Here is a 26969-nt window from a genome sequence, read left to right as displayed (position 1 = left end):
ATGGTTCAAGAGAGAATGGGAGGACAAAAAGTGGAGATAGAGAATATAAAAAACTTTTTTGTAAAGGATAGCTGTGAAATGGGGCAGAAGAAATGTGAGGTATTTCAGCATGTTTGTATGTTTCTGGAAATGATGCAGGAGAAGAAAAACTGAAGATGTAGTAGGAGGGGGGGACGTGCAGGAGCCTACTTCTGCGTCCTTGAGAAGATGGGATCTAGTGTACAGGTAGGTGGCCTCAGATGGAGCAAAGGCAGTTACAAGGAAGGAAAGCAGCAAATAAAGATACAGATGCAGGTAGGCTGATAGATTTGGTTGATGGAGGATATGCAAGTTCTCTTCTGATTACTTCAGCAGAATCAGTGATATAGGAAATGAAGTCATCAGCTTTGAATAATGAGTGGAGAGGAGTGGGTATTGGAGGTTTCATAAGAGAGAGTGACACAATGTGAAATACTCTGACGAGAGGTAAAGTGGAGGGCTACAGACACTTAGTAGGATTGCGCATACTGGAACTCACTTAAGGTTAGTGATCCCTCTAAAGTGAGACCAGTCAGTAGGACTGTTTTCTCCAGGTTCCTCATCTACTCCTCGTGAGTGCAGGTGTAGAAGAGCTAAAGGCAGGATTTTACCAAGGTTGAAGTTTTTCCAAGGTAAGTATGACAAAAGGAGAGAAATGCTAGGAAAGAACAAAACGGTAAATCATGGAACTTCAGCTAAGTTGGAGTCAGAGTACTGAAAGGAGAAAGCTGGAAAGGTGGGAGGTGGTAGATAGTGTGGGACACTACTACAGAGACCAGACAAGATCTAGGGTACAATTGTGGGGTGGATGGCTAAAACAGGTACGAGAACAAGATCAGTGGAGGCAAGGAGGTCATCAAACTTAGAGGTCAAGGTATTAGATGGACAGTCTATATGTATTTTAAATCCAACAAGAAAAATACCTGAAATAGTGAGAGGCAGAGACTGGGAGAGAAAGAGAATGAAGATACTTTGTGTTTTATATTTAGCAGTGATGTAATTTATTCTCGCTGACCACTAAAAACATTAGAGTATGCGTCACTTCAGGAATAGCATCATTTCCATACACAGTGCAGTATGAAATACTGCTTTTAGTGCGCACAGGAAGTAGCTATGTTATAGGCTGTGCATTTGCACTGAGTGCGCTGGAGAGGTGACAACCTGTGTGGCAGAAGAGGTTAAAATTATGTGATGACCCAAGTATATGTTTAATTTTTTTCTCAGGCCTTAAAAAGTAATTGTAACTAAGACATCTTTTCCTCAACTACTTTACGGTAAACATGTAATACATTTGCCTCTATTTCCAATGAATTACACATCTTAAAATAACAATACAAAAAAAATTATTGATAACCTCCCCTAAGAATAAGCTATGAGAGAGACAGTTGATAGATAGTGGTCATTAAAATGATCATGTGAAGACTCTGTAATAACTCAAGAAGAAAATGTGTGTGTGTATATATATGCATGTATATGAATGTGTAGTGTAATTATGAATATCTATCCCCCAAAGCTAGGAATTTTAAAACCTGGAGGAAAAATATCAGTTCAAAATTATAAAAAGTATTTGATTTAGGGTGAACTATGAATACATTTTTTTCTCTTCTAGATTCTATTACTCAAGTTTATATTACTTTTGTAATGAAATAATAAATGCCGTAGGATTTGTGAAGTGGTAGTAGGATGAAAACCTCCCCCAAAAATCAGAGACATGCAAAGCTTTGTAATACTACATCTACCTATGTGCAGTTTAAGGCACTTTAACAAGCAATATCTTTAACAGTTCACAATAACTACTTAAGGTAGGCAGGGCAGATATTTCGGTCCATATTTTCAAATGATGAAACTGAAGTTCAGAGAATGTAATTGACTTGCCTGTAACTAGCAAGTGGTACACTGGAAACAGAATCCCACTATACTTTACTTACTACCTTCATACTTCCTTAAGAATTTTGAGTGCAGGAAACATGACTTACTAACGTTTAAATCCAAAGTACCACGTGACATAACTGCTGAATTATCATTTCTAAGATGATTAAATGAATGAATAAACAAAATTATACCCAATAGGTGAGTAATTCCTTCGTTATTTTTGAACACTGCATTATCTTTCACACTACCAAACCACTAACACCACTGTTCCTCAAAACATAAATAATCCACTTATTCTGCACACGGATATTTGTTTTGTAACTTCAATCTAATTTAAAATGTAGTATAGTGGCTTATTTTTTTTAATACACATTTTTGTCCAGTAAATAATCACTCTCAATTTTACTAGTTTTCACAATTGTTTAAAATTACAATTTATACAATGAAGAATAATGTACTAAATGGTTCTCAAGGAGCATAAAATAGTTAATTCAGCTATTAGAAACACTGGGAAAATCTAGCTACAGGAATTTCAGTAAGCTAAATTCCACAAATAAAATGAGTAAATGAATCACACCAGGGAGCATGCTAAAAATTACCAAAAATGTTCACTGTCTTCTTTCAGATCAAACAATACTTTATGATGATATTTCAAGTTACTTCATTTTTAAACCATGACTAATTACAATGCCAATGCTTCCAAAATCAACAATGATCTCAGTTTTAAAACATTCTTGTCAGGATAACGTTTTCTTACTAAAACATTACTCTCATTCTTCTTAGCCAACCCTAATATTGAGTTCCCAAAAGTTTAATCGGCTACATTTTTTTTAAAACAAATAGGCCAATTGTTGTAACATTTGATGGAGCGGGGGTTCCAAAAATGTTATGAAAAAATAAATGACTACCTTAAACGGTAGTCTGAAAAAAATGCACTCTTTTGTCAGGAAGAACAGCTATATTTGGGCACATGCCATATTATTAGAGAAGATATAGTTTGCCCATTTTGGTTAAAAATTAAAAGCTATGTTAGGAATCTTCTCATTGAACTAGATCACTGTTAAAGAAATAAAAATTGATCCTCTTATGCATTCTGATTACTAATGCTATTCTCAAACTCCTATCAGGGTGCTGAAGTGGTCAGTTAAGGAAGTATCAGGTAAGAGTAGTCCTGGGCTATGAGTTTAACCTAGTATACTTGGCATTCACACCAGAAGCTCAAAAGAATGCTGGTATTAGAAGAATATAATTTAGTGAAATGTTATAAAAGGTTTTACCCTATCTTTTGATCAGCTTTAATGGTATAAATAAGCAAATGGCATGCAAGTTTCATGGGAAATGTTGGTAAGGAAAATTGGTGTTTGGATTCAGGAATAAACCAAATAGAATGACAAATCTGAATAGGAGAATGAACACTTCAAGACAAATATGTCAGTCCCTATTACAAAGAGCTTAATAGCAATAATGTTATTCTCAAAAACACCTCTAGGCTTTGAAGAGGAGTATAGGTTAAACACAAGTTCCAACATCACTTAGAGTATCTTCTATGAAATGATAAACATTGGTTTTTCAGTTTTAAAATATCTGTCTACATCTTATAATCCTATGAAGGTTTCTAAACTGAAGTGCTTCAGCATGAATTTGAAAAAGAATTTCAGAAAAAGCACTGGTCTCAGAACAGTAAAAATAGTAACAATAATAGTAACAACTACATTTATTAAATGCTTACTACATACCAAGTTCATGAATTACCTTTTTGAATCTCATAATAATCCAATGGAGTTAGATATTATTACATTATTATTATTCCCATTTTACAGAGGGAAAAATAAAAACCCAGAGTAAATTAATCTGTCTTGGGTCACACAAATAATAAATGACAGGATAAAAAAATCAAGTATTCCCTGCCAAACAATGAAATTTTAAACTGTTTGAGAAGCTCACTCATTGTTTTTATATGCTTGAAAGGTATATAAAACCCTAAAATGTCTCTAAGGAGCCTTCTAAAAATAGATGATTATGTCTAAGCATCCTTACCTTTCATGAGAAAACTGAGGCCCAGGAAATAACGTAACTTGTTCAGGACACTACTGGTCCTGTTTTTTTTTTTTTTAACTTCTTTATTGGAGTATAATTGCTTTACAATGGTGTGTTAGTTTCTGCTTTATAACAAAGTGAATCAGCTATACATATACATATATCCCCATATCTCCTCCCTCTTGCCTCTCCCTCCCACCTTCCCTATCCCACCCCTCTAGGTGGTCACAAAGCACCGAGCTGATCTCCCTGTCTATGTGGCTGCTTCCCACTAGCTATTTTACATTTGGTAGTGTATATATGTCCATGCCACTCTCTTCGTCCCAGCTTACCCTTCCCACTCCCCGTGTCCTCAAGTCCATTCTCTACGTCTGCGTCTTTATTCCTGTCCTGCCCCTAGGTTCTTCAGAACCTTTTTTTTTAGATTCCATATATATGTGTTAGCATACGGTATTTGTTTTTCTCTTTCTGACTTACTTCACTCTGTATGACAGACTCTAGGTCCATCCACCTCACTACAAATAACTCAATTTCGTTCCTTTTTATGGCTGAGTGATATTCCATTGTATATATGTGTCACATCTTGTTTATCCATTCACCTGTCGATGGACACTTAGGTTGCTTCCATGTCCTGGCTATTGTAAACAGAGCTGCAATGAACATTGTGGTACATGACTCTTTTTGAATTATGGTTTTCTCAGGGTATATGCCCAGTAGTGGGATTGCTGGGTCGTATGGTAGTTCTATCTTTAGTTTTTTAAGGAACCTCCATACTGTTCTCCATAGTGGCTGTATCAATTTACATTCCCACCAATAGTGCAAGAGGGTTCCCTTTTCTCCACACCCTCTCCAGCATTTACTGTTTGTAGATATTTTGATGATCAGTGTGAAGTGATACCTCATTGTAGTTTTGACTTGTATTTCTCTAATGATTAGTGATGTTGAGCATTCTTTCATGTGTTTGTTGGCAATCTGTATATCTTCTTTGGAGAAATGTCTATTTAGGTCTTCTGCCCATTTTTGGATTGGGTTGTTTGTTTCTTTTGAGATTGAGCTGCATGAGCTGCTTGTAAATTCTGGAGATTAATCCTTTGTCAGTTGCTTCATTTGCAAATATTTTCTCCCATTCTGAGGGTTATCTTTTTGTCTTGTTTATGTTTTCCTTTGCTGTGCAAAAGCTTTTAAGTTTCATTAGGTCCCATTTGTTTATTTTTTTGTTTCCATTTCTCTAGGAGGTGGGTCAAAAAGGATCTTGCTGTGATTTATGTCATAGAGTGTTCTGCCTATGTTGGTCCTGTTTTTTTTTTTTTAAGTAAAGAATTTTGCTGCTTAAAAACGTTTTAAAACTACTAAACTTGGTGATTATCTCTTTCAGTTCTAAAATCTATGCTTCAAACTAGAAATACAATTGTCCATTCAATCATCAAAAAGACAGAGTTCCATTACCTTATAGTTGAGTTAAAGCATTTTCCAGCAAATACTTGATATCATCTTAATCTAGAAAAGTTTTAAGATGGTCTTAATTCTAAAGGAAGAAAATTAAAGGGTCTCCCTTCCTCCTTTTTAACGACATTTATATTAGCAAAGATTTACATCTTCTATGCCTTCTTTCTTTCAGTGGATGGGACCCATTCAACAATCATGAAATCAATTTAATGATTTATAAACGGAATTAAAAGAAACTGAAAATAACTAGAATAAAAAAAGTCAAGTGACTATACTATATAAATAGCAAGGGCTAAGTATTGCTTCACGAAATCTGTCTGCTTATGTTACTGTGCATTCAGTAATAATTTAAATGTATTTCTTACTGTGGGTCTCAATCAAAATAAACTGAAAGCCACAATGCTAGAGTCCCAAGTCACTTTCACATGTAATATATCTGATATGAAGAGTTATTTAGTTACATTTTTTTTTTTTTTAGCACACGGTTCCTTTTTTTTTCTTTTTTTTTTGAATTTTATTTATTTATGGCTGTGTTGGGTCTTCATTTCTGTGCGAGGGCTTTCTCTAGTTGTGGCAAGCGGGGGCCACTCTTCATCGCGGTGCGCGGGCCTCTCACTATGGCGGCCTCTCTTGTTGCGGAGCACAGGCTCCAGACGCGCAGGCTCAGTATTTGTGGCTCAGGGGCCCAGTTGCTCCGCGGCATGTGGGATCTTCCCAGACCAGGGCTCGAACCCGTGTCCCCTGCATTGGAAGGCAGATTCTCAACCACTGTGCCACCAGGGAAGCCCTAGTTACATTTTGATGATTGATATTTCCAGGATCTACACCTAAAATATTTTGCTTTTTGCAATTACAGTAAAATTACTTACATGCTGAAGAGCCAATCCTACCAAGACATGAAAAGAAATTCTAGGAGTGCAGCCTGTACAACAGTTTTCCCAAGAAACATAAAGATAAAAATACTTGTAAAGAAACAAACACAGTGTTTAAAGAAAGTATCTGAAAGAAACCAGGGCTCCTTGAAGAGATGGCGATTCCAAGTGTGGGCAGAAAAACAAAAGATGAACATGGAACATGTTCCCTGGCCGGAAAGCAAAGAAGCTAATCAGAGATTAGGTTGTGTCAAAAGGACGCAGAGTCAGCTTAAAGGTTTCCCACTGATCAAAGATGGGACAAATTGGCTTCAAAGAGAATAACTGTAATAGACTGAAACACAAATATATAAAAATACAAGAGTTCAAATAAAACATTGATCACTTCCATGCTAGAACATCAACTTATTATTCTAAAATTGGGGAAATAAAAGAACCAAGTATTTTTTCCCTCCTTATCCTCCACCAACTTTTTTGCATTTATATCCAGAGAGTTAACGAAAGAATGTTCTTCTTTGAGAGAATTCTAGGTTTAAAAATAAATGCAGAACTTCCCTGGTGGCGCAGTGGTTAAGAATCCGCCTGCCAATGCAGGAGACATGGGTTAGAGCCCTGGTCCGGGAAGATCCCACATGCCGTGGAGCAACTAAGCCCACGCGCCACAACTACTGAGCCTGTGCTCTAGAGCCCACGAGCCACAACTACTGAAGCGCGCGCACCTAGAGCCCGTGCTCCGCAACAAGAGAAGCCACCGCAATGAGAAGCCCATGCACCGCAACGAAGAGTAGCCCCTGCTCTCTGCAACTAGAGAAAGCCTGTGCGCAACAACAAAGACCCAGCGCAGCCAAAAATAAATAAATAAATAATTTTTTTAAAAAAAGAGAGAAAAGAATCAAGATAAAATATAAATAAATAAATAAATAAAGGACAAATTTAGAAAGTCACCAAATTATAACCCCTAATGAAATAATGAATGACCTGCAATGACCTGCAATAGCTGCTAACACCGTTAGATAAAAGATTGATAGGGAACTTTATAATGGATGGATCAGGTTGACAACACCTGAACCCACTGATCAGTTTTAACATGAGTAAAAGTGAGACAAGACCTCCAAATGGGATACAGTAGAAAGTACATTGTCCTAAAAGAGAACCTGAAACTAATCAGTCCTCTAGATCTGACTACAAGTTGTAGGAAACACAGGGGATAGAAAAAGATGTTTAAAAAGACCACAAAGATGTAATCAGATAAATTCAAAATATGGGGAATCTGTAAGATCTGGCTTCTTCAATAAATAATGGCAAGGAAAAAAGTAGATGGGAAATTGTTAAAGATTAAAAGAAACTTAAAAGATTCACCTAAATGCAATGTTGTAGACCTTGTTTGCATCTTGACTTGCACAGATCAGAAGAGAACTTCCTCAGAATTGGGGCAATTTGAACACAGACTGGACACCAGATGATATTCAGAACTTATTTTTTATTTTGTTAGATGTGATAATGGTAATGTGGTTTTGTTATAAAGAAATAAAATATTTTTAAAAATCTTTAAGACTAATGCATGACATATGCAGAAATCCAATTAGTAGACTGATACGTAGCAAACAACTTAACATGTAGATAGTCCCTTTTCAAGAAATATATTTCATCTTTCTGCTAGATACTGGAATTCCAAATCACTAAAAGCACACTGTCACCCAACTTTCTACTTTCTTTTTTTAAATTTATTTATTTATTTATTTATTTTTGGCTGCATTGGGTCTTCGTTGCTGCACGCGGGCTTTCTCTAGTTGCAGCGAGCAGGGGCTACTCCTTGTTGCGGTGTGGGGGCTTCTCATTGCGGTGGCTTCTCTTGCTTCAGAGCACAGGTTCTAGGTGCGCGGGCTTCAGTAGTTTTGGCTTGTGGGCTCTAAAGCGCAGCCTCAGTAGTTGTGGCACATGGGCTTAGTTGCTCCGCGGCATGTGGGATCTTCCCAGGACCAGAGCTCGAACCCGTGTCCTCTGCATTGGCAGGCAGATTCTTAACCACTGCGCCACCAGGGAAGCCCCAACTTTCTACGTTCAAAGGAAGGTATTAAGGATAACTCAGCTGGGTAAATGTCAGACAACCAAGTTATATTCCTGCCTCAGGATGTTTTTTCCCATTTAAAATGTAAAGATATTCTCCATATACAATACTTTAAAATGTCACAAATACATAATTATACTGTATCGCTGTAAATATTGTATTAGAAAACTTACTAAATAGCAGAACTGAAGGACAAGCACATTTCATGATCTTCTTGAAGCACTGAACTTATTTTCTTCCCTGTAGCTTTGCTTATAGAGGTCTTCAGTTTCTTAGCTAATTTTTTTGGTGTGTTGGTTATAGAAGAGTCTTCTGTACAGCAACTATATACTTCCACCTTTATCTGAAAGTCTGGCCCTGCTTCATTACTAAAAACAAAGACAATCATAATGTTAGAAATTTAACTCAGTAGAAAATAAAATAACATCCTGTGATGTTTTCATAACATTTAAAAGCAGCATTTGGAACAGGATTATGTTAATATATGTTAATGAGATAGAATATCCCTGTGTTTATTTAGTATCTAAATGACCTGAGAGAGTCACTGCAACTTCTAGAGCTTCCAGCTTCTAAAGTAGGGCAATCTTAACTCAATTTAACCAATATTTACAGGCAAATTATTTAAAGGAAAAGAATAAAATGCCCTGGTCATTTTGTTGCCAATGCTATTTCTCCTTTTCATTCCTATAATATAGCTGTTTTTAAGGTATTTACATTATATGTATGATTTCCTGAAATCACGATTCCTCCAAAGGAAAAAGATTTGAAAACGAAAAACGCAAAGAAAATTAAAAGAAACAGAAGGTTTCTTCTGCTGAAACCTTTAGTTTTCATGCCTTTTTCACAGAGAGTCACAGTCCACTCAGCACCGTGCCCCTCCTCCCCGCTCCACCTTTGTACCTAATAGCTCTAAAATAACATTCCACTATTTAGTTGTACAGGAGAAAACAAACAAAAAAAATGAATATAAAGAGAGATATTTCAAGGCGTGAACTCCTTGAGGGGGAGTGATGTCTTGGTAATCTTTGTATTCTTAATCTAGCATAAAAGATATTCAGTATGTATTTATTAAACCAATATGTAGAAAATCTGCAATGCCAAGATTGGCTTTGCTCTTTCTCAGACACAGTGAACTATCTTTACTATAAACGATTGTGGTGATGTTACCAACAGTAAAATATACTTCAAATTGCAAAGCAGGTCCATCAGCAGTACATGTTGTCTGTAGAGGACAATCCATCAGCCTCAGAGATTTTAAAAATGCAGCATAGACTTTTTAAGATTTAAATAGCCAAACTATAGTTTGAATAAATCCAAGGAATAACTTCCAAATATTTTTATAGTTTATTACTTGGCAACTCTGAAACATACAGTATTCCTGGTAATGACTAACAAATGTCAATATTTAGAGAAAAACCAGAGATTCATAAATATTGAATACTTATTAAAACAATCATAACAAAAAGCACATTTTAAAATAACATTTAGAACATCTGTGAGCAGTTATTTTTAGAACAATTTAAAATATTTACAGAATTAAAAAAAAATTATAAATCATGAGTTGTCTTCCCAAGCAACTTGCATTGTTCTTTCTGTGAAAAAAATTATGAGTTTTGTCTTTGTGGTAAAAACAAACAATAGCAAAGTGATGTGAAGAAAAGAGTCCATTAACAGGATGATTTTGTCAGGAAAAGATGCACAAGTAATAGTTGATAATGGAAATAAGTATATTTAGATAAATAATAAATATTTATTTTTAAGTCTCAATTATGTAAACATTTGGCAATATTTGGGGCATCCTAAATAAATTCCTTTGGTTCAATAGAGCTTATAAGATGGCCTGCACGACTGCTGATAACTCAGAAAAATGTATTATATTTTTCTGTGCTGTACAATTACTTATGGGACACTGAACCAAAGCCACAAAACATGGTTTGCAATAGTTTTTTTAATGCTACATGAGTGGCAAAACTAGTACTTTCAATCTCAACTGTATATAGCTCCATAGCTAAAGATGGAAAAAACATGTATATTGATTTTAATAGCTAAGTAGTTATTAATATTTGGATACAAAGATACTGTCTTTGAAACCCTGTAAGAAATACAAATCACATACTGATTTAGGCCAATAGAAAAAAAGGCCAGGAAAAACTTATGTTAGTTAAAAATGATTTCTATGGCTACCTGAGGAGTTCTTTCTGGTTCTATATTATGACCACAATAAAATGAGCCTGTAAAAGAGCAGGGGCAATAAAAACAGCCCTGAGGATCACCCAATGTTTTATTGTTTTGGAGTGAAAACATGAAAGAAGTGCACCATAAGACAAAGAACCTCTCAAAATTTTACTAAAGTACTTTGCCTATGGTACATATTTCAGAACTGTCTTATAAAGTTGTTATACTATTTTGGTATTTCTGTAACCAAATCTCCTATATGAGATGTAAGAACCTCTTTTATGCCCAAATTCACTCTACATAAATGAGATTCCATTGTATTCATAGTGTTACTACTAATATTACATGATTTCCACTGTATTTTATAATGGAAAAATCTCAAATGCAGAAATGGGCTTATTTTGAATAATGCAATGTTCAAGATCAATTTAAAGATTTTAATGCTTCAAAAATAATCCAATAAATTTGCCTTCCTTTGAAAAAGGTAGAATTTTAGATTATTTTCATTCAATGAAGATTAAAAAATACTTACAATATGGTCACATTTTCAAAACATATATCTGTGATTGTTTTATCCACAATCACCATGTCAGTATCAAAAACTTCAGCTCCCATTTTGAATAAACAAAAAATGGCATAGTGCTGTGATCCTAGAGAAGAAAAACAACATAACACTATGATTCATGTGATGAATCATGCCTATATTATGTTAAAATCTGCTTGAAAATGAAAATAATTAGCCTAAATATTTGCTAATAGATTCTTATTTTCATACATTGTACACTGTAATCTTTTAACTTTTTATAGAGACTGTTTTGCCAATATATATTAATAGCTTGCCCAACTAAAGCACAACAATTAAAGTAGGGAGTATCAAAAAATAAAGTTAAAAATATAGGCCTCTCAGCAGCCTAAAGTAACCACCAAACTCAAAAATTTTATTCCTAGAAAACTCTTTAAGCTTTAATTAATAGCAAATTTATTATTTTATGTATATACTATTACCCCTGTCATTTGGTTTCCAAGTATATTTTAAGAAAAATAAGTTTTCTATTATGAGAGGTTAGGAGCAAGCACGTTAACAGCAAAACATTTTCCACCAAACTGAAAGGGAGGAAACCACAAAAACAATAAAAAGTAGACATGTGAACACAAAAACCATAGCTGCTGGGCCTTCTAATTTGATGATGTTTTAAAAAGTATTAGGTGATTAAAGGACTGAAACCTCATTACTGAGAAAATGTACCTCTTCAGAAAAACTTAACTCTCTACTGTAATCAGAAAGATGTACTTAATACCTGCATGTATTCCTTTGTAAAGTAATTTATATTTCCTAATTGAATAACAAATATACTAACCTGATTTTGAATTTTTCATATAAAACTAATTGTGCTCAGTGGGGTTCAGTTTTTAAAGTATGAGGAACAAAGCTATCACAATAGACAAGAAAGATAAAGGATTATCATATCTTTTCTGCTTTGCCTCTAACAGCTAGAAATCATTTGAGGTTAATTTCCATGACCCACAATGCATGGATTTGTTAAGACTATATGAAGCCATAAAATGCTGAAGGGGAAAACAATCAGATCAAGCTAAAAATCTTTTCCTCTTACATCCTGTTAAATAATCTGAAGTAAGAAAACAAGGCAGAAAGATCTCCAAGATCTCTGGTCAAATAATGTTGCCTTTACCATGACTCCTTAAATATTTCCTTTTATTGCACAATTCCCTTCTCTATTACCTGTTACTCACCATCCTTGCACAGGTTCCTATCAACAAGATTCTGCTTATTCTGTCAAATGACATCCACTTATTTCAGTGGGGAAGCAGTTTTTTCTCCTAATAATCTCAAATTTACTACATATTACAGAAAATATTTCAATTACAATTAAAATCATACATACGTTCTTTATTGCTGAAGTGATCAGAGTCTTTCCACATTAGTGGTATACGAACATCTATAGAGGAGGGGGAAAAGAAATGACAGGTAATAATTTTGGTAAATTTCATTTCTTAGAGTGAAATAAACCTCTGAATTCCATAATGGATTCTGACCATTAAAGCCAATATTTATTTATTATTTAAATATTCAAACAGAATGTTTTCTCTTAAAAACAGCTTAGACTAGGAATATAAAATCTGTTATATTTATTATACTAAAAAACCCCACCAACTACTACTCAAGAAATTAATTAAGACAGGTCTGTAATAAGCTTATGCCATAAAATTTTCTTTTCATGATTTATGTTTTTGAAATAGGTGAAATTTGGGTAACCTAGTGCTCAATTTCTATTTTGGGTAAGCAGTAGCAGCAAATGTAGTTAAATACATTTCAAAATCATAGAATAGTAGAGGTAGAAATGACTTTAGAACTTCTGTCCACTATGCAAACTTTAAAGATGAAGAAAATTAAGTTGTCTAAGATTGACTTGTCTAAGATCATTGGTTTCTGGGAGAGACCCAGCTCTTGACAAACAAATCCAAGATCTCTCCATTAAGGAAGATTTAACTTGTCTACAAAAGAATTTGCAGATCTTTGTATATTCATATTACAAACTGTAGCATTTTCCTTAAGAAAACTAAAAAGAGGAATGTATTACTTCTTTCAGGCCAAGAAAAGGGCCTACGTTCTAAAAGTGAGCTAAACATATTTCTCTCATTCACACATTCTTCAAACTCCAAAGTGACTGTGTTAACAATCTTTATTCCGGAAATTAATCTAGAGCTTTGACACAGTCAAAATTTTGCCTTCCTAGTTTTCTCCATTCTTCCCTTTACTTTTAATACTAGGTTAACATTATGTAGTAACAATTTTCCTCTGACATTCTTATGCTATCTGCATAGTTTCAAAGTTAGAGGATTAAGGTATTATCAAATAGATTAAGATGTGTGATTACAGCATAACACAGCACAGTAGAAATCTCAATGATAAAGTGAAGTTAGTTTTAATTTTTAATTTTGTACTCAGTACAAAAACGATATCAAACCTTTCTGGAAAATTTCTGTTTAAGACATTTCCTTATTACACTTAGGAAGTTTATTTGCATATTTTTCATACCTATTAATTATGCCACTTTCAAATAATTATAAATCTTTCTGAACATAAGCTATTTGGCTACCTTTATGATGTGCTTCACTTTTAGATCCCATGATATTTTGTCTACATTTTTATTTGTTTAGAATTCTAAGGTTCTTAGTGCCTATTTCCAATTTCCTTTCTAGAACATCTTTGTATTACTCCATCCCTACCCTGCCCAACCAGGTAGAAATGTATGAGTGCTCTTCCCACTGCTGCCTCAGCACTTTTGATAAAAATATGACTTATTGAGCTCTCCCCATGTGCCAAGCTAAACACTTTACATACATTTCATCCAACAATAATTTTTAAAATATATTTACTAATTTATGGTTGTTTTCATTGTCATTTGTCTCAAAGTATTTTTTAATTTTCTCTTCGATTTCATCACCGACCCATTGGTTTTTTAGTACCATGTTGTTTAGTCTCCATGTAATTGTTTTTTCCTGTTTCTCTTTGTGTGGTTTATTTTCAGTTTCATGCCGTTGTACACAGAAAAGATGCTTGAAAAACTTTCTATCCTCTTAAATTTGCTGAGGCTTGTTTTGTGTCCTAGTATGTGGGTCTATCCTAGAGAGTGTTCCATGTGCACTTGAAAAGAATGTATATTCTGGATTTTTTGGATATAATGTCCTGAAAATATCAATTAGGTTTAAATGACTGTCAAAACACAACCATTCAAAATCTGTGGCATGCAGCAAAGGCAGTCCTGAGAGGGAAGTTCATAGCAATACAGGCCTTCCTCAAAAAACAAGAAAAATCTCAAATAAACAACCTAACCTACCACCTGAAAGAATTAGGAAAAAAAAGAACAAACTAAACCTACAGTCAGCAGAAGGAAGAAAACAATAAAGATCAAAGAGGAAATAAATAAAATAGAGATTTTAAAACTATTTAAAAAAACCAATAAAAACAAGAGCTGGTTTTTTGCAAGGGTAAACAAAATGGACAAACCTCTAGTCAGGCTCACCAAGAAGAGAGAGGACCCAAATAAACAAAATGAGAAATGAAAGAGGAGAAGTAAGAATGGATACTGCAGAAATACAAAAAACCATAAGAGAACACTATGAACAATTATATGCCAACAAACTGAACAACCTAAAAGAAATGGACAAGTTTCTAAAAACATACAGCCCACCAAAATTGAATCAAGAATCAAGAAGAAATGGATAATTTGAACAGACCAATCACTAGAAGTGAAATAGAATCTCCAAAAAAAACCAAAACTAAACCAAAAACTCCAGGGGCTTCCCTGGTGGTACAGTGGTTGAGAATCCACCTGCCAACGCAGGGGACACGGGTTCAAGCCCTGGTCCGGGAAGATCCAACATGCTGCGGAGCAACTAAGCCCGTGTGCCACAACTACTGAACCTGTGCTCTAGAGCCCACAAGCCACAACTACTGAGCCCGTGTGCCACAACTACTGAAGCCCACATGCCTAGAGCCCGTGTTCCGTGACAAGAGAAGCCACCGCAATGAGAAGCCCGCGCACCACAACGAAGGGTAGCCCCCGCTCGCCTCAACTAGAGAAAGCCTGCGCCCAGCAACGAAGACCCAACGCAGCCAAAAATTTAACAAAAAAATAATTAATTAAACAAACAAACAAGAAAACAAAAACTCCCTGCAAAACAAAGTCCAGGACTGGATGGCTTCACTGTGGAATTCTACCAAACATACAAAGAACTCAGACCAATCCTTCTCAAACTATACCAAAACACTGAAGAGGAGGGAACACTCCCAAAGTTATTCTATGAAGCCACCATCACCCTGATACCAAAATCAGACAAAAGCACTACCAAAAAAGAAAATTACAGGCCAATATCTTTGATGAATACAGATGCAAAAATTCTCAACAAAATATTAGCAAACCAAATCCAACAACACATAAAAAAGATCATATGCCATGATCAAGTTGGATTTATCCCAGGGTCACAAGGATGGTTCAACATATGCAAATCAATCAATGTGATACACCACATCAACAAAAGAAAGGACAAAAACCACATGATTATCTCGATGATGCAAAAACAGCACTTGATAAAATTCAACATCCATTCATGATAAAAACTCTTACCAAAGTGAGTATAGAGGGAACATATCTCAACATAATAAAAGCTATTTATGGCAAACCTACAGCTGACATAATACTCAATGGTGAGAAGTTGAAAGCCTTCTCACTAAATTCTGGAACAAGACAAGGATGCCCAATCTAACCACTTTTTTTTTTTTTTTTTTTGGTCGCACCTCATAGTTTGTGGGATCTTAGTTCCCCATCCAGGGACTGAACCCGGGCCCACGGCAGTGAAAGCACAAAGTCTTAACCACTGGACCACCAGGGAATTCCTTCACCACTTCTATTCAACGTAGCATTGGAAGTCTAGCCACAGCAATCAAACAAGAAAAAAAGAAATAAAATGTATCTAAATTGGAAGGCAACAGGTAACATTGTCATTATATGCAGATGACATGATAGTACATAGAAAGAACCCTAAAGACTCCACACAAAAACTATTAGAACTGATAAACAAATTCAGCAAGGTAGCAGGATACAAGATTAACATACAGAAATCTGTTGCATTTATTTATGATAACAATGAAATACCAGAAAGGGAAAGTTAAAAAAAAAATCACTTTTAAAATCACATCAAAAAAATAAAATATTTAGGAATAAACCTGACCAAGGAGGTGACATATGCTGAGAACTATAAAAACACTAATAAAGGAAATTAAAGATGATTTAAAGAAATGGAAAGATATACCATGCTCTTGGATTGGAAGAATTAATATTGTTAAAATGGCCATACTACCCAAAGCAATCTACAGAATTAATGCGATCCCTGTCACATTAACCCCTGTCACTTTATACCAAACTTGAATAATCCTAAAATTTATACAGAACCATAAAAGACCCAGAATTGCCAAAGCAATCCTGAGGAAAAAGAACAAAGCTAGAGGCATAATTCTCCCAGACTTCAGACAATACCTCAAAGCTACAGTAATCAAAACAGCGTGGACTGGCACAAAAACAGACATATGGATCAACAGAACAGAAAAAAGAGCCCAGAAATAAACCCACACACCAATGGTCAATTAATTGTCAACAAAGGAGGCAAGAATATACAATGGAAAAAAGACAATCTCTTTGGCAAGTGATGTGGGGAAAGCTGGACAGCTACATGTAAATCAATGAAGTTAGAACACTCCCTCAACACCATACACAAAAACTCAAAATGGCTTAAAGACTTAAATATAAAACAGGATACCATAAAACTCCTAGAAGAGACCACAAGCAAAACATTCTCTGACATAAATCATACCAATGTTTTCTTAGGTCAGCCTCCCAAGGCAATAGAAATAAAAGCAAAAACAAACAAATGGGACCTAATCAAACTTAAAAGCTTTTGCACAGCAAAGGAAATCATAAACGAAGCGAAAAGACAATCTACGGACTGGGAGAAAGTATTGATATTTGTAAACGATGCGATCCACGAGGCCTTAATTTCCAAAACATATAAACAGCTCATACAACTCAGTAACAAAAAAAACAAACAAGTCAATCAAAAAATGGGCAGAAATCCTAAATAGACATTTCTCCAAAGAAGACATACAGATGGCCAACAGGCACATAAAGATGCTCAACATCACTATTTTTTAGAGAAATGCATATCAAAACTACAAAAATTACCTGACCAGTGAGGTACCATCTCATGCTGGTCAGGATGGCCATCATTAAAAAGTCTACAAATAACAAATGCTGGAGTGGGTATGGAAAAAAGGGAACCCTCCTACACTGCTGGTGGGAATGTAAATTGGTGCAGCCACTGTGGAGAACAGTATGGAAGTTCCTCAAAAAGCTAAAAATAGAGTTGCCATGTGATCCAGCAATCCCACCCCAGGCATATATCCGGATGAAACTATAATTTGAAAAAATACATGCACACCTATGTTCATAGCAGCACTATTTACAACAGCCAAGACATGGAAGCAACCTAAATGTCCATTGAGAGATGAATGAATAAAAAAGATGTGGTACATAAATACAATGGAATACTACTCTGCCATAAAAAATGAAATAATGCCATTTGCAGCAATATGAATGGATATTATCACACTGTGAGGCAAGTCAGAAAGAGAAAGACAAACACCATATGGTATCATTTATATGTGGGATCTAAAATTGACACGAACTTATTTACAAAACAGAAATAGACTCACAGACATAGAGAACAAACTTACGGTTACCAAAGGGGAAAGGGGGTGGGCAAGGGATAAATTAGGAGTTTGGGATTAGCAGATACAAGCTACTATATATAAAATAAACAACAGGTCCTACTGTTTAGCACAGGGAACTATATTCATATCTTGTAATAACCTATAATAGAGAAGAATATGAAATAGAATATATATACATACACACACATATATGTATAACTGAATCACTTTGCTGTATGCCAGAAAGTAACACAACATTGTAAACTGACTGTACTTCAATTAAATATACATATATTTACTAATTTAATAGTCAAGTGACAGGATTTAATTGTTTACATTTGCATTTTCTTTCCTTTTTAAAAAATATTTATTTATTTATTTGGCTGTACCGGATCTTAGTTGCAGCATGAGGGATCTTCATTGCTGCATGTGGGATCTTTAGTTGTGGCATGTGGGATCTAGTTCCCTGACCAGGGATCAAAGGCAGGCCCCCTGTATTGGGAACATGGAGTCTTAGCCACTGGACATTTGCATTTTCTTGACTAAGAAAAATGTTAATAAACTTACTGGCCAGTTCAGTAAATATGTTTGTATCCATGGCCCATTTTTCTTTTTCTTTTTAAAAACATATTTATGGTTTGTACTTTTAAAAATTAATTATTTAGGGACTTCTCTGGTGGCGCAGTGATTAAGAATCTGCCTGCAGAGGCAGGGGACATGGGTTGGAGCCCTGGTCTAGGAAGATCCCACATGCCGTAGAGCAACTAAGCCCAGGCGCCAAAACTACTGAGCCTGCACTCTAGAGCCTGCGAGCCACAACTACTGAGCCCGTGCTCTAGAGCCTGTGAACCACAACTACTGAGCCTGTGTGCCACAACTACTGAAGCCCGTGAGCCTAGAGCCCGTGCTCTGCAACAAGAGAAGCCACTGCAATGAGAAGCCCATGCATGGCAACAACAAATAACCCCCGCTCGCCGCAACTAAAGAAAACCCACGCGGCAATGAAGACCCAATGCAGCCCAAATAAATGAATAAATGAATGAATGAATGAATCTTAAAAATTTAATTATTTAATCTTTGTAAGATTTTTGAGTATGTGAGGTAAACATATAAATATTCTTCTTATAAAAACAGTTCCAGCTCCATTTATATATTTAATAGGCCTTCTCTTCTTCACTGATTGAATGATGCCATCTTTATCATATATGCCGTTCTGAGTAAGTGTCCTTTCCTTGGCTATATGCTTTATAGATCTAATTGAATCGTTATCTATCCTGATACCAATACCATACCATCATAACCATTGAAACTTTATAATATACTTTACCATCTATTAGAAATATATCCTTCCAAAAACATCTTATTCTCTCTTGCTAATTTCTTTAAGTAAATCTTAGAAATAATGTGTCAAAATTCCCCCTCCAATGTTTTATTAGAATTCTAGTATCCAAAGTAACTTGGGAACTGTTAACTTTACAATACACTATTTACATAGAGTAGCGTAATACAGTTACCCTTATATTTTTATTAAGGTTATTCATGGGGTATTTAATGTTTTTGTTTTTTGCTGCTTTTATTGTAACTAGTTCTTGCTGGTGTTGAGAGCAGCTACAACTTTTTATGTATATATCTTGAATCTAGCCACTTTTACTGAATTCTTTATTAATTCAAACAATGTTTCAGTAAATTTCCTTATATTTTCTAGGTCTGCAATCTATTATCTTCAAATAGTACTCAATTTATCGATTTCTTTTCAGTAGTTTCATCTTTCATTCTTACTATTTTAGCTAAAATTTCTAAAACTCTGTTGTAGTATTAATATAATAGACATTGTTATTTTGTTCTTGATTTTAATGGGATCACCTTTATTGTTTTATAATTATGACTTGGCTGATGTCCTGTCAAAGGGCCTGCTTCTTGCTTGACCAGAATTGCTGACTCACTGCATTTCACAACTGTTCTTTTTCACAACTATTCTTTTTCTAGTAGGGTGGTATTAACTATTTACACTATCTTGGAAGGAACATGGACCCTTACTTCCTTTGCTGTACAACCATGGCCTGTTGGTCAGTCTTGCCCTTTCCCATGCCTAGCTATGTCAGATCCTCAAGAGGAGAAGATGGACATTTCTTATCTATTTCCCAGGTGGTCATGTACTGTTCAGATGGCAAAAGATGTGTAACTCATTAGCTACATTTTAAAATTCAGTCTCAAAGAGTAGAAATTCCTTCCAGCTTCTTGCAAATGGTTGACTCAGTTTTAATTTACAGTACTCTTACCTCTGTCTTTTTTTAAATGTCTTAATTGACACTTTAATGGTAAAGTGAAAGAGCCATAATAGGATAGCTAACTTGATGCTATCATGTCCTAGAAGTCTATCATTTTCAAAAGCGAAAACCGAGGTACTTTGTGAACTGATTTGGCTTTAGTCATCGAATTAGTAGTTAGCGGATAGGCTGAGACAATTACCATATGCAATTATTTGGTGTCGAGCAGAAACAATCGGGATAAACCTCAATTATTCTTTTTACTTTTATAAAGATCTGGCCAGTGAGTGGTGAAGCTAGAAATAGAAATCCCAGGTATCTCCTGGAAATCAACGTAATCTCAGAAACATTATGAAACTTTGTTGCAAATATTCATTTTGATCAAAACAAAAGTCACATTTTCATTCCCATGTCAAAAGAAAATGGATTTATAAAGGTGAATTAGTTTTTAATGTTCTTTGTTTTTATCTTTCACAAACATACAGACAAGATATAATTAAGTCTAAGCAAAGATGTAAAGAAATTACATATGTATCCCATTTTCTGAGACTTTTGGCTCCTTAATTTAATTTAAAATTATCTTTTAAAAAGAAGAAACACATGCAGAAATAAGTTTAATTTCTATACTCGAGTATTCATGGTCAAGAAAATAGTTTTTTCTCTACTTTAAATGCTTTTATTTAAACACTCTTCTAAATGGAGAGTTAATGCTAATTTCATGATTGCTGCAGTCAATAAACTATTATGAAATGACAGTAGAGGCTAACTTTATCATGGCATTCAGTCTTCAACAGCAATTTAACACATCTCATTTGTGTACTGAGTGGCACTACATCAGAAGCAAGGAATGGAGGATTATGTTTAAGTATTTTTAGAAAATCCCCTTTAAAGATCTATAATATTTTGTTTTTCACATTAAAATGTATTGAACATAGTGAACAACTAATATGTAAAAGTGCTATGTTTGGCATCAAAAGGATAAATAAGATATAAAACATGTTTTATTCCATTCATAATTGGAAAGATGAAAACAAATATAAATAACATAAAACAAGCAATGAATTTTTATATATAGCTCAGTTATTTTTCTGAAGAATTTTTGCTGAGGGTAATTCCTCTGGTTTAGGACAATTATGTCATATGTAAAATTCAGGTATATCCTTCCTGTAGGAGAATTTTTAACATGAAGACATTTTTAAAAACAGTTCCTTGGGAAAAAAACAACAACAACCAAACAGTTCCTTGGGTAAGAGGGCCTGAAATACAGCAGCAGGCTCCCTGGAGCTAAGAGAACAAGGCTTTTAGCCAATGAAACAAACTAGTTATTACTTAAGGACCGCTGGAGGTCTGTTGTTTCCAAAGCGTACCAATGAGATAATATTTATAAAAGGTACATTATCTAACTAGCATACACATGAGTCAGCCATGTATTTATTCACTTCAATCTGTGGCATCTCCAAGCCATTGTCTTTAGCTTCCTTAACACTTTGGAGAAACTGAGACAACACAGCATAAGTGCCATCTAGTGGTAAAGTGTCTCCTAACTGCATTAAGAATTCAGAGAAGGGAAAAATATTTCTAGCAGGGAACAGGGAAGGCTTTATAGATGAGCAAATAGATCCTGAAGATAATAGAGTTATTTTAAGAGCTAACTGGGTATTAGGAACATGGGGTGTGTTGACAGAACAGGGAGAGAAATGTGTGGCTAAAGCAGACAGCTTATGTGTAGGAGTAGTGGAAGATATGACTAGAAAAATATTTGGGTCAGAAGAGAAAACTCTAAGGGGAAGTCTAGTCTCTATCCTATGGGTAATGGGGTGTAGTCATCCATCCAATCAATAGTCACTGAGTAATAACTACGTACAAGCACTGTGTTAGCTCCTGGGTATATAGTGATGAACATAGCAAACAGGGTTCCAACCCTCATGGAAATTCTAGAGTAGACAAACATTAAACACAGTACTGAAACTTCTGAGCAAAAAAGGAATGGGGAGTCAAAAGACTTGAGTTTGCAGCCCAGCTCAACCAAAGTCATTTAACCTCTGTCTACAGAAAACGGGAACTACCCTACCTATTACACAGTGTTGCAATGAGGAGAAAACTTCATAATATATGTAATATACATGAAACAGTTTTCTCAAATTGTAAAATTCTACACAAATGTAGAGCATAATGATGAAAACAGTGTTTTACAACAAATATTCTGATAGAGGTATGCAAAATAAAATGAAAAAAGAAAATGGACATAGGGAATTAAAAAGCCCCACTAACTCTAGGAAGTTACTTTATAGAATTTATTCAGCAATAGAAAAATGATCCATTACAGCATACCTGATATGGCAATCTTTCCCTTACATGCTGTTCGTGCTTTACTTTCAAAATTCACATCACTGTCAAAAGAAAAAACACCCTAATGAAAAAAAGATCTTCTCTAATAAGCAATTGTTTTAACGAACTTTCACAAATGCCTAAATATTAAAAATAAACACATCCTTGAATAATAATGACTTCCAGTTAACATAAACTATTTGACTCAAACTTTATGATGTTTAGTCAACAGTTAGCTGGCTTTAAAAGAAATATATAGAGCCATTCTCTTTGATTTTTTCATACAAGCTTTACATTCCCTGATGATTATATAATGGCTTACTCTACAATGAAAGGCTTTTGTGACCTCTTACATTTAAAAACAAGATGTGGAATATTTGTACAGGTCCTAGGAAGTATAATACCTTGCGTCACCATTTCATAAATTACATTTCTAGCTTACCAGATTATAGTTGCCTGAAAAAGTTAATGAACTTCCCAACCATGAACATGCTGCCCAAGAGTATCTTATCCTTATAAAATCTAACAAATATTTAAAAAATTACTCTCTGCTACATATTCATGTGTGGTAATATCATATTTCATTTCCTTAAAGTTCTAAAAAGCTAAGCATACACTGAAACAATAAATGAACTAAGTTGGCAAAGGAAGGGAGTAGCCCTCTAGAGAGAATAAAATGTGGAGAGGAAAACATTATCATGACAATAGAAAAGGTCTCAAAGGAAATTCTTGGGATATAAGACACTTCCAGGTCTGACTGTAGACTGTACTATTATCATAAAAATTTTTTTCAGGGACTTCCCTGGTGGTGCAGTGGTTAACACTCCACACTCTCAATGCAGGGGGCCTGGGTTCGATCCCTGGTATGGGAACTGGATCCCACGTGCATGCCACAACTAAGAGTTTGCATGCCACAACTAAGGAGCCCACGTACCACAACTAAGAAGCTGGTGAGCCGCAACTAAGGAGCCCACGAGCTGGAACTAAGGAGCCCACGAGCTGCAACTAAGACCCGACACAACCAAATAAATAAATAAGTACTTAAATATTAAAAAACATTTTTTTTCAAAATAGTTATCTTCTATTAGACCAAATCAATCCCATCTCTGAATAGTTATCCAATATCCTACTTCCTAATAACCTGCATTTAGAGATTAGCATTCCGTTTCTAGAGCAATGTATCCAGGAGTATTCTTCTTTGCACTCTTTTTTGGCCTCTGTTTAATTTGGTTAGCCAATTAACTGCCAGTTAATTTAACTAGGTACTTCAAATACGTGGTAAGATAGAAACTTTTCATTTGAATACTGTTTTGATTCTATAAGGGCTTTTGGAGAAAGACTGGGTGGGAGTTTGAAGTGTATCTAACTAAGTTTCAGGGGAGTATGACACACCTTAACACATTTCAGTAGCCTTGTTAAAAAGATTGCATATATATTCATTATCATGCATCCAGATTTGAAAACAAAATATATCATCCCACTTTTTTTTACTCTCTTAGTGGATTGAGCACATTAGTATTACAGGTGAAATATATTCCAAAGGAGCAAAAAGAATTTACTGATGTATTGAAGTCGATAAGCTTATATGGGACATTTATATGGTATTTACAGAATCAAGCACTAGGTGTAACTAAAGTAATGTAGTAGACTTAAAGCCATAAATTTTCAGGATCCTATCTAATTACCTTATGGTCACACTGGTATTTAAGTTAAAATAGGAAATTCACTCAGTGAAAAATAAAAGTACTCATTATTTCAAAATAATGTTTGGTTGAATCATAAATTTTAAAAAGAGTCAAGTTCAGTATTTTATACTCAAGTTCAGTTTGTCACGTTGGAGAATTTTAGCTGGCTTATTTGTTCATCAGAGTGAAAAATTCAATTGAATAGTCTACTATGTTGTGGTGAAAATAATATACTGAAAGGCTCACTAGAAACCAAACACAAATCTCAATTTCCTCAAATTGGTACAAGAAATACAATATAAATACAGTTGGTTGGCATTTGTAAGTAATACTTCTAAAAACACGTTCTATATGAGCAATGCATAATATAAATTCTTAAAATATTTATTTCAGTGAAAAAATACAAGGAAGCTCTAATACAGTGAGTAACTTGAGTATTATGGAATAGGTCATAAATTATGTTAAAATTGAAATCCATTAGGCATTATTAAATTGGATTAAACTTGAGGCTTTGGCAGACAAGTGAAATTCTAAAATCCTAGAATCACCAAAAGCAAACTTGCTAAATATTTACCAAAAAAATTTTTCCCCTCCAAACTATTCAACCACCTGGCAGAGTACAGCTTTCTTCCCTATAAGTATAAAATTACTTGCATAGGCATTTTCAGGACCTGTCAACAAACTTATTATATACAAATATTATCAAATTATAATATAAATCCAATTAACCATATAATCTTACAGAATGATTCTGTCTTTAAAAAACTGAGAGATGAACTAAAGTAATCCAGACTCATGTTTCAGAAGCCTAAATTATTTTCAATTCAAGTAACTCTTCAACTGCTATTTAGGGTGCTAAAATGTGATGTTTTTCTAATTAATCCAAACTGACAATAAATTGTTAAACATTATCTGTTTAATAATGTGCTACTGTAGCTAATAGTTTGCTACAGTTAAATAAAGAGTTGTTTTAAAATCTGCAATGTTAATGCCAATTCTAAATGCTACAGTTAGAGAGCCAGTCTGAGGAAAAAGCAAATAACCACAAAATCATTCAAACAAAAGCACAGCTAAATAATAGTGTACCTTATTCTTTTTTTTTTTTTGTACCTTATTCTTATGAACCCGGTTTAGAGCATTATTTTGGTAAGACTTGTAAAAGCTAATTTAAAAGATAGAGATAAAAATATAAAAGACAAACTTTTAACTTTGTTTTATTAACTTATATTTCTGCCTGTAGGTAAATAAAATGACCAACAGAGGGTGCCAATCAGCCACTTTGTTGCTCAAAACTCTGTATTAAAATTGGCCAAGTAAATACAGATTATCCTATTTTATGTTGTTCCATATGGGAAGTTAAAATAGCATTTCTTTTCCAGAATTAACAAGATACAATGAGAAATAACACAATGATGAAAGTATTTTATATTATCTTAACAAAGCACTTAGAAGAATTCTAAATACTATTCTATTATTTGAAAGCAGGTTATAAAATTCTTCACCTCTTGTGCAAATAAGTGAAAACTAAAACACACAGAAATGCTTAATGTGGACTTTTAAACCATCCTAAAACTATGTGGTATAAAATTAATACCTTCATATAAGTATGTTAAGCTGGGAAGATGAGTTTTCTATTTCAAACGTTGAGACAACAACCTCTTTTCAACAGACACCAAACAATATAAAGTTTAAAAAAATAAAATCAGTAACGTCTTAACTATACCATGTTTTATTGTAGAAATACCAGGAGTACATAATTTTCACTGGCAATCTACATTTTTATTTTTGTTTATGTTATAGTATATAAGCAATTAAACTAGGCAATTGGAGTATGAGAAACTAGTTTTTGTGGCGTTATTAAAATCAGAATTATGTTGAATGATACCTAAAATTAGGTACTATAAATGTCTTTGACTAGTATTATTTTCACAAAGCCAAATACAGTTTTAAGAAGTTAAGGCAAGGGGGCTTCCCTGGTGGCGCAGTGGTTGAGAATCTGCCTGCCAATGCAGGGGACACGGGTTCGAGCCCTGGTCTGGGAAGATCCCACATGCTGCGGAGCGGCTGGGCCCATGAGCCACAACTGCTGAGCCTGGGCGTCTGGAGCCTGTGCTCCGCAACAAGAGAGGCCGCGGTGGTGAGAGGCCCGCGCACCGCGATGAAGAGTGGCCCCCACTCACCGCAACTGGAGAAAGCCCTCACACAGAAACGAAGACCCAACACAGCCAAAAATAAAAATAATAAATAAATAATAAATTAAAAAATTAAAAAAAAAAAAAAAAGAAGTTAAGGCAAGAGGAAGACTAGTGGGTTGGGGCAGAGGAGAATATTATTGCTAAAATGTAAGCTCTGCAAGAATAGGGATTTTTTGGTCTATTCTGTTCACTGCTCAATCACCAGTGCCTGGTATACAGCTCAGTACATTCTAAGGCAGTCAGTAGAGACTTAGTGAATACTAAATGAAGTAAAATAGGATATGGTCTTTCTGGTGGAGCAAGCAGTAGATTTAGACTAAAGTCTTAGGTATGACTCTTACCCATCATAACTAGTTAATGAGTTGCTGTTAACCTCTTAGCCTCAGCAACCTCATCTGTAAAATGCGGGAAGTATCTACTTACCTCACAGCTACTGAATGAAATAATATTTTTAATGTATTCTGCATCATTCTTAGAAATGCTACACAAATACTAGGATTACTTTGTGAGTGTTTGTATTTTTGGCTTCAGTATTAACTTGGAGCTTATGTGGAAGAGGCACTAAATCATTTGTTAAAGTGATCAGAGTATGACTTTCCAGTTTGTGTAAAATAATGGTAGCCGCCTAAATTGGAATCTCTTCAGGAAATCCTACAAAAGGTTTCACGTCAACAAGGAAAGCAAAATCATCTACAGCCCACAGCAACAGCATAACTAG

General features: G+C 34.7%; 1 protein-coding gene and 1 long non-coding RNA gene across 9 annotated transcripts in view; both read right to left on the bottom strand.

Moving 5' to 3' along the window:
* The window catches only part of LOC309643168, a 385106-nt gene that overhangs the window by 152373 nt on the left and 205764 nt on the right, over positions 1-26969 (bottom strand). The gene's annotated exons all lie outside the window — the stretch shown is intronic.
* The window catches only part of RTKN2 (rhotekin 2), a 196721-nt gene that overhangs the window by 86240 nt on the left and 83512 nt on the right, over positions 1-26969 (bottom strand). For 5 of the 8 annotated variants that reach the window (XR_014253552.1, XR_014253553.1, XM_082425535.1 and 2 more), the window contains exons 2-4: positions 12393-12446; positions 11021-11138; positions 8487-8681 (exon numbers count right to left, since the gene is read on the bottom strand). Coding sequence is in view for 6 of the 8 variants with exons in the window: in XM_082425535.1 (XP_082281661.1) it covers positions 8487-8681; positions 11021-11138; positions 12393-12446 (367 nt within the window). In the remaining 2 variants the exon portion in view is untranslated. Of the gene's footprint in view, positions 1-8486; positions 8682-11020; positions 11139-12392; positions 12447-22374; positions 22434-26969 lie in introns of all 8 variants that reach the window. The other 3 variants (XM_082425538.1, XM_082425537.1, XM_082425539.1) reach the window with 1 other exon arrangement.

Source organism: Balaenoptera physalus (genome assembly GCF_965194825.1).
Source record: "Balaenoptera physalus genome assembly, chromosome: 14".
NCBI classification, from domain to species: Eukaryota; Metazoa; Chordata; class Mammalia; order Artiodactyla; family Balaenopteridae; genus Balaenoptera; species Balaenoptera physalus.
Note: the sequence above shows the minus strand (reverse complement) of the source record. Positions and strands in the feature narration are given on the sequence as shown.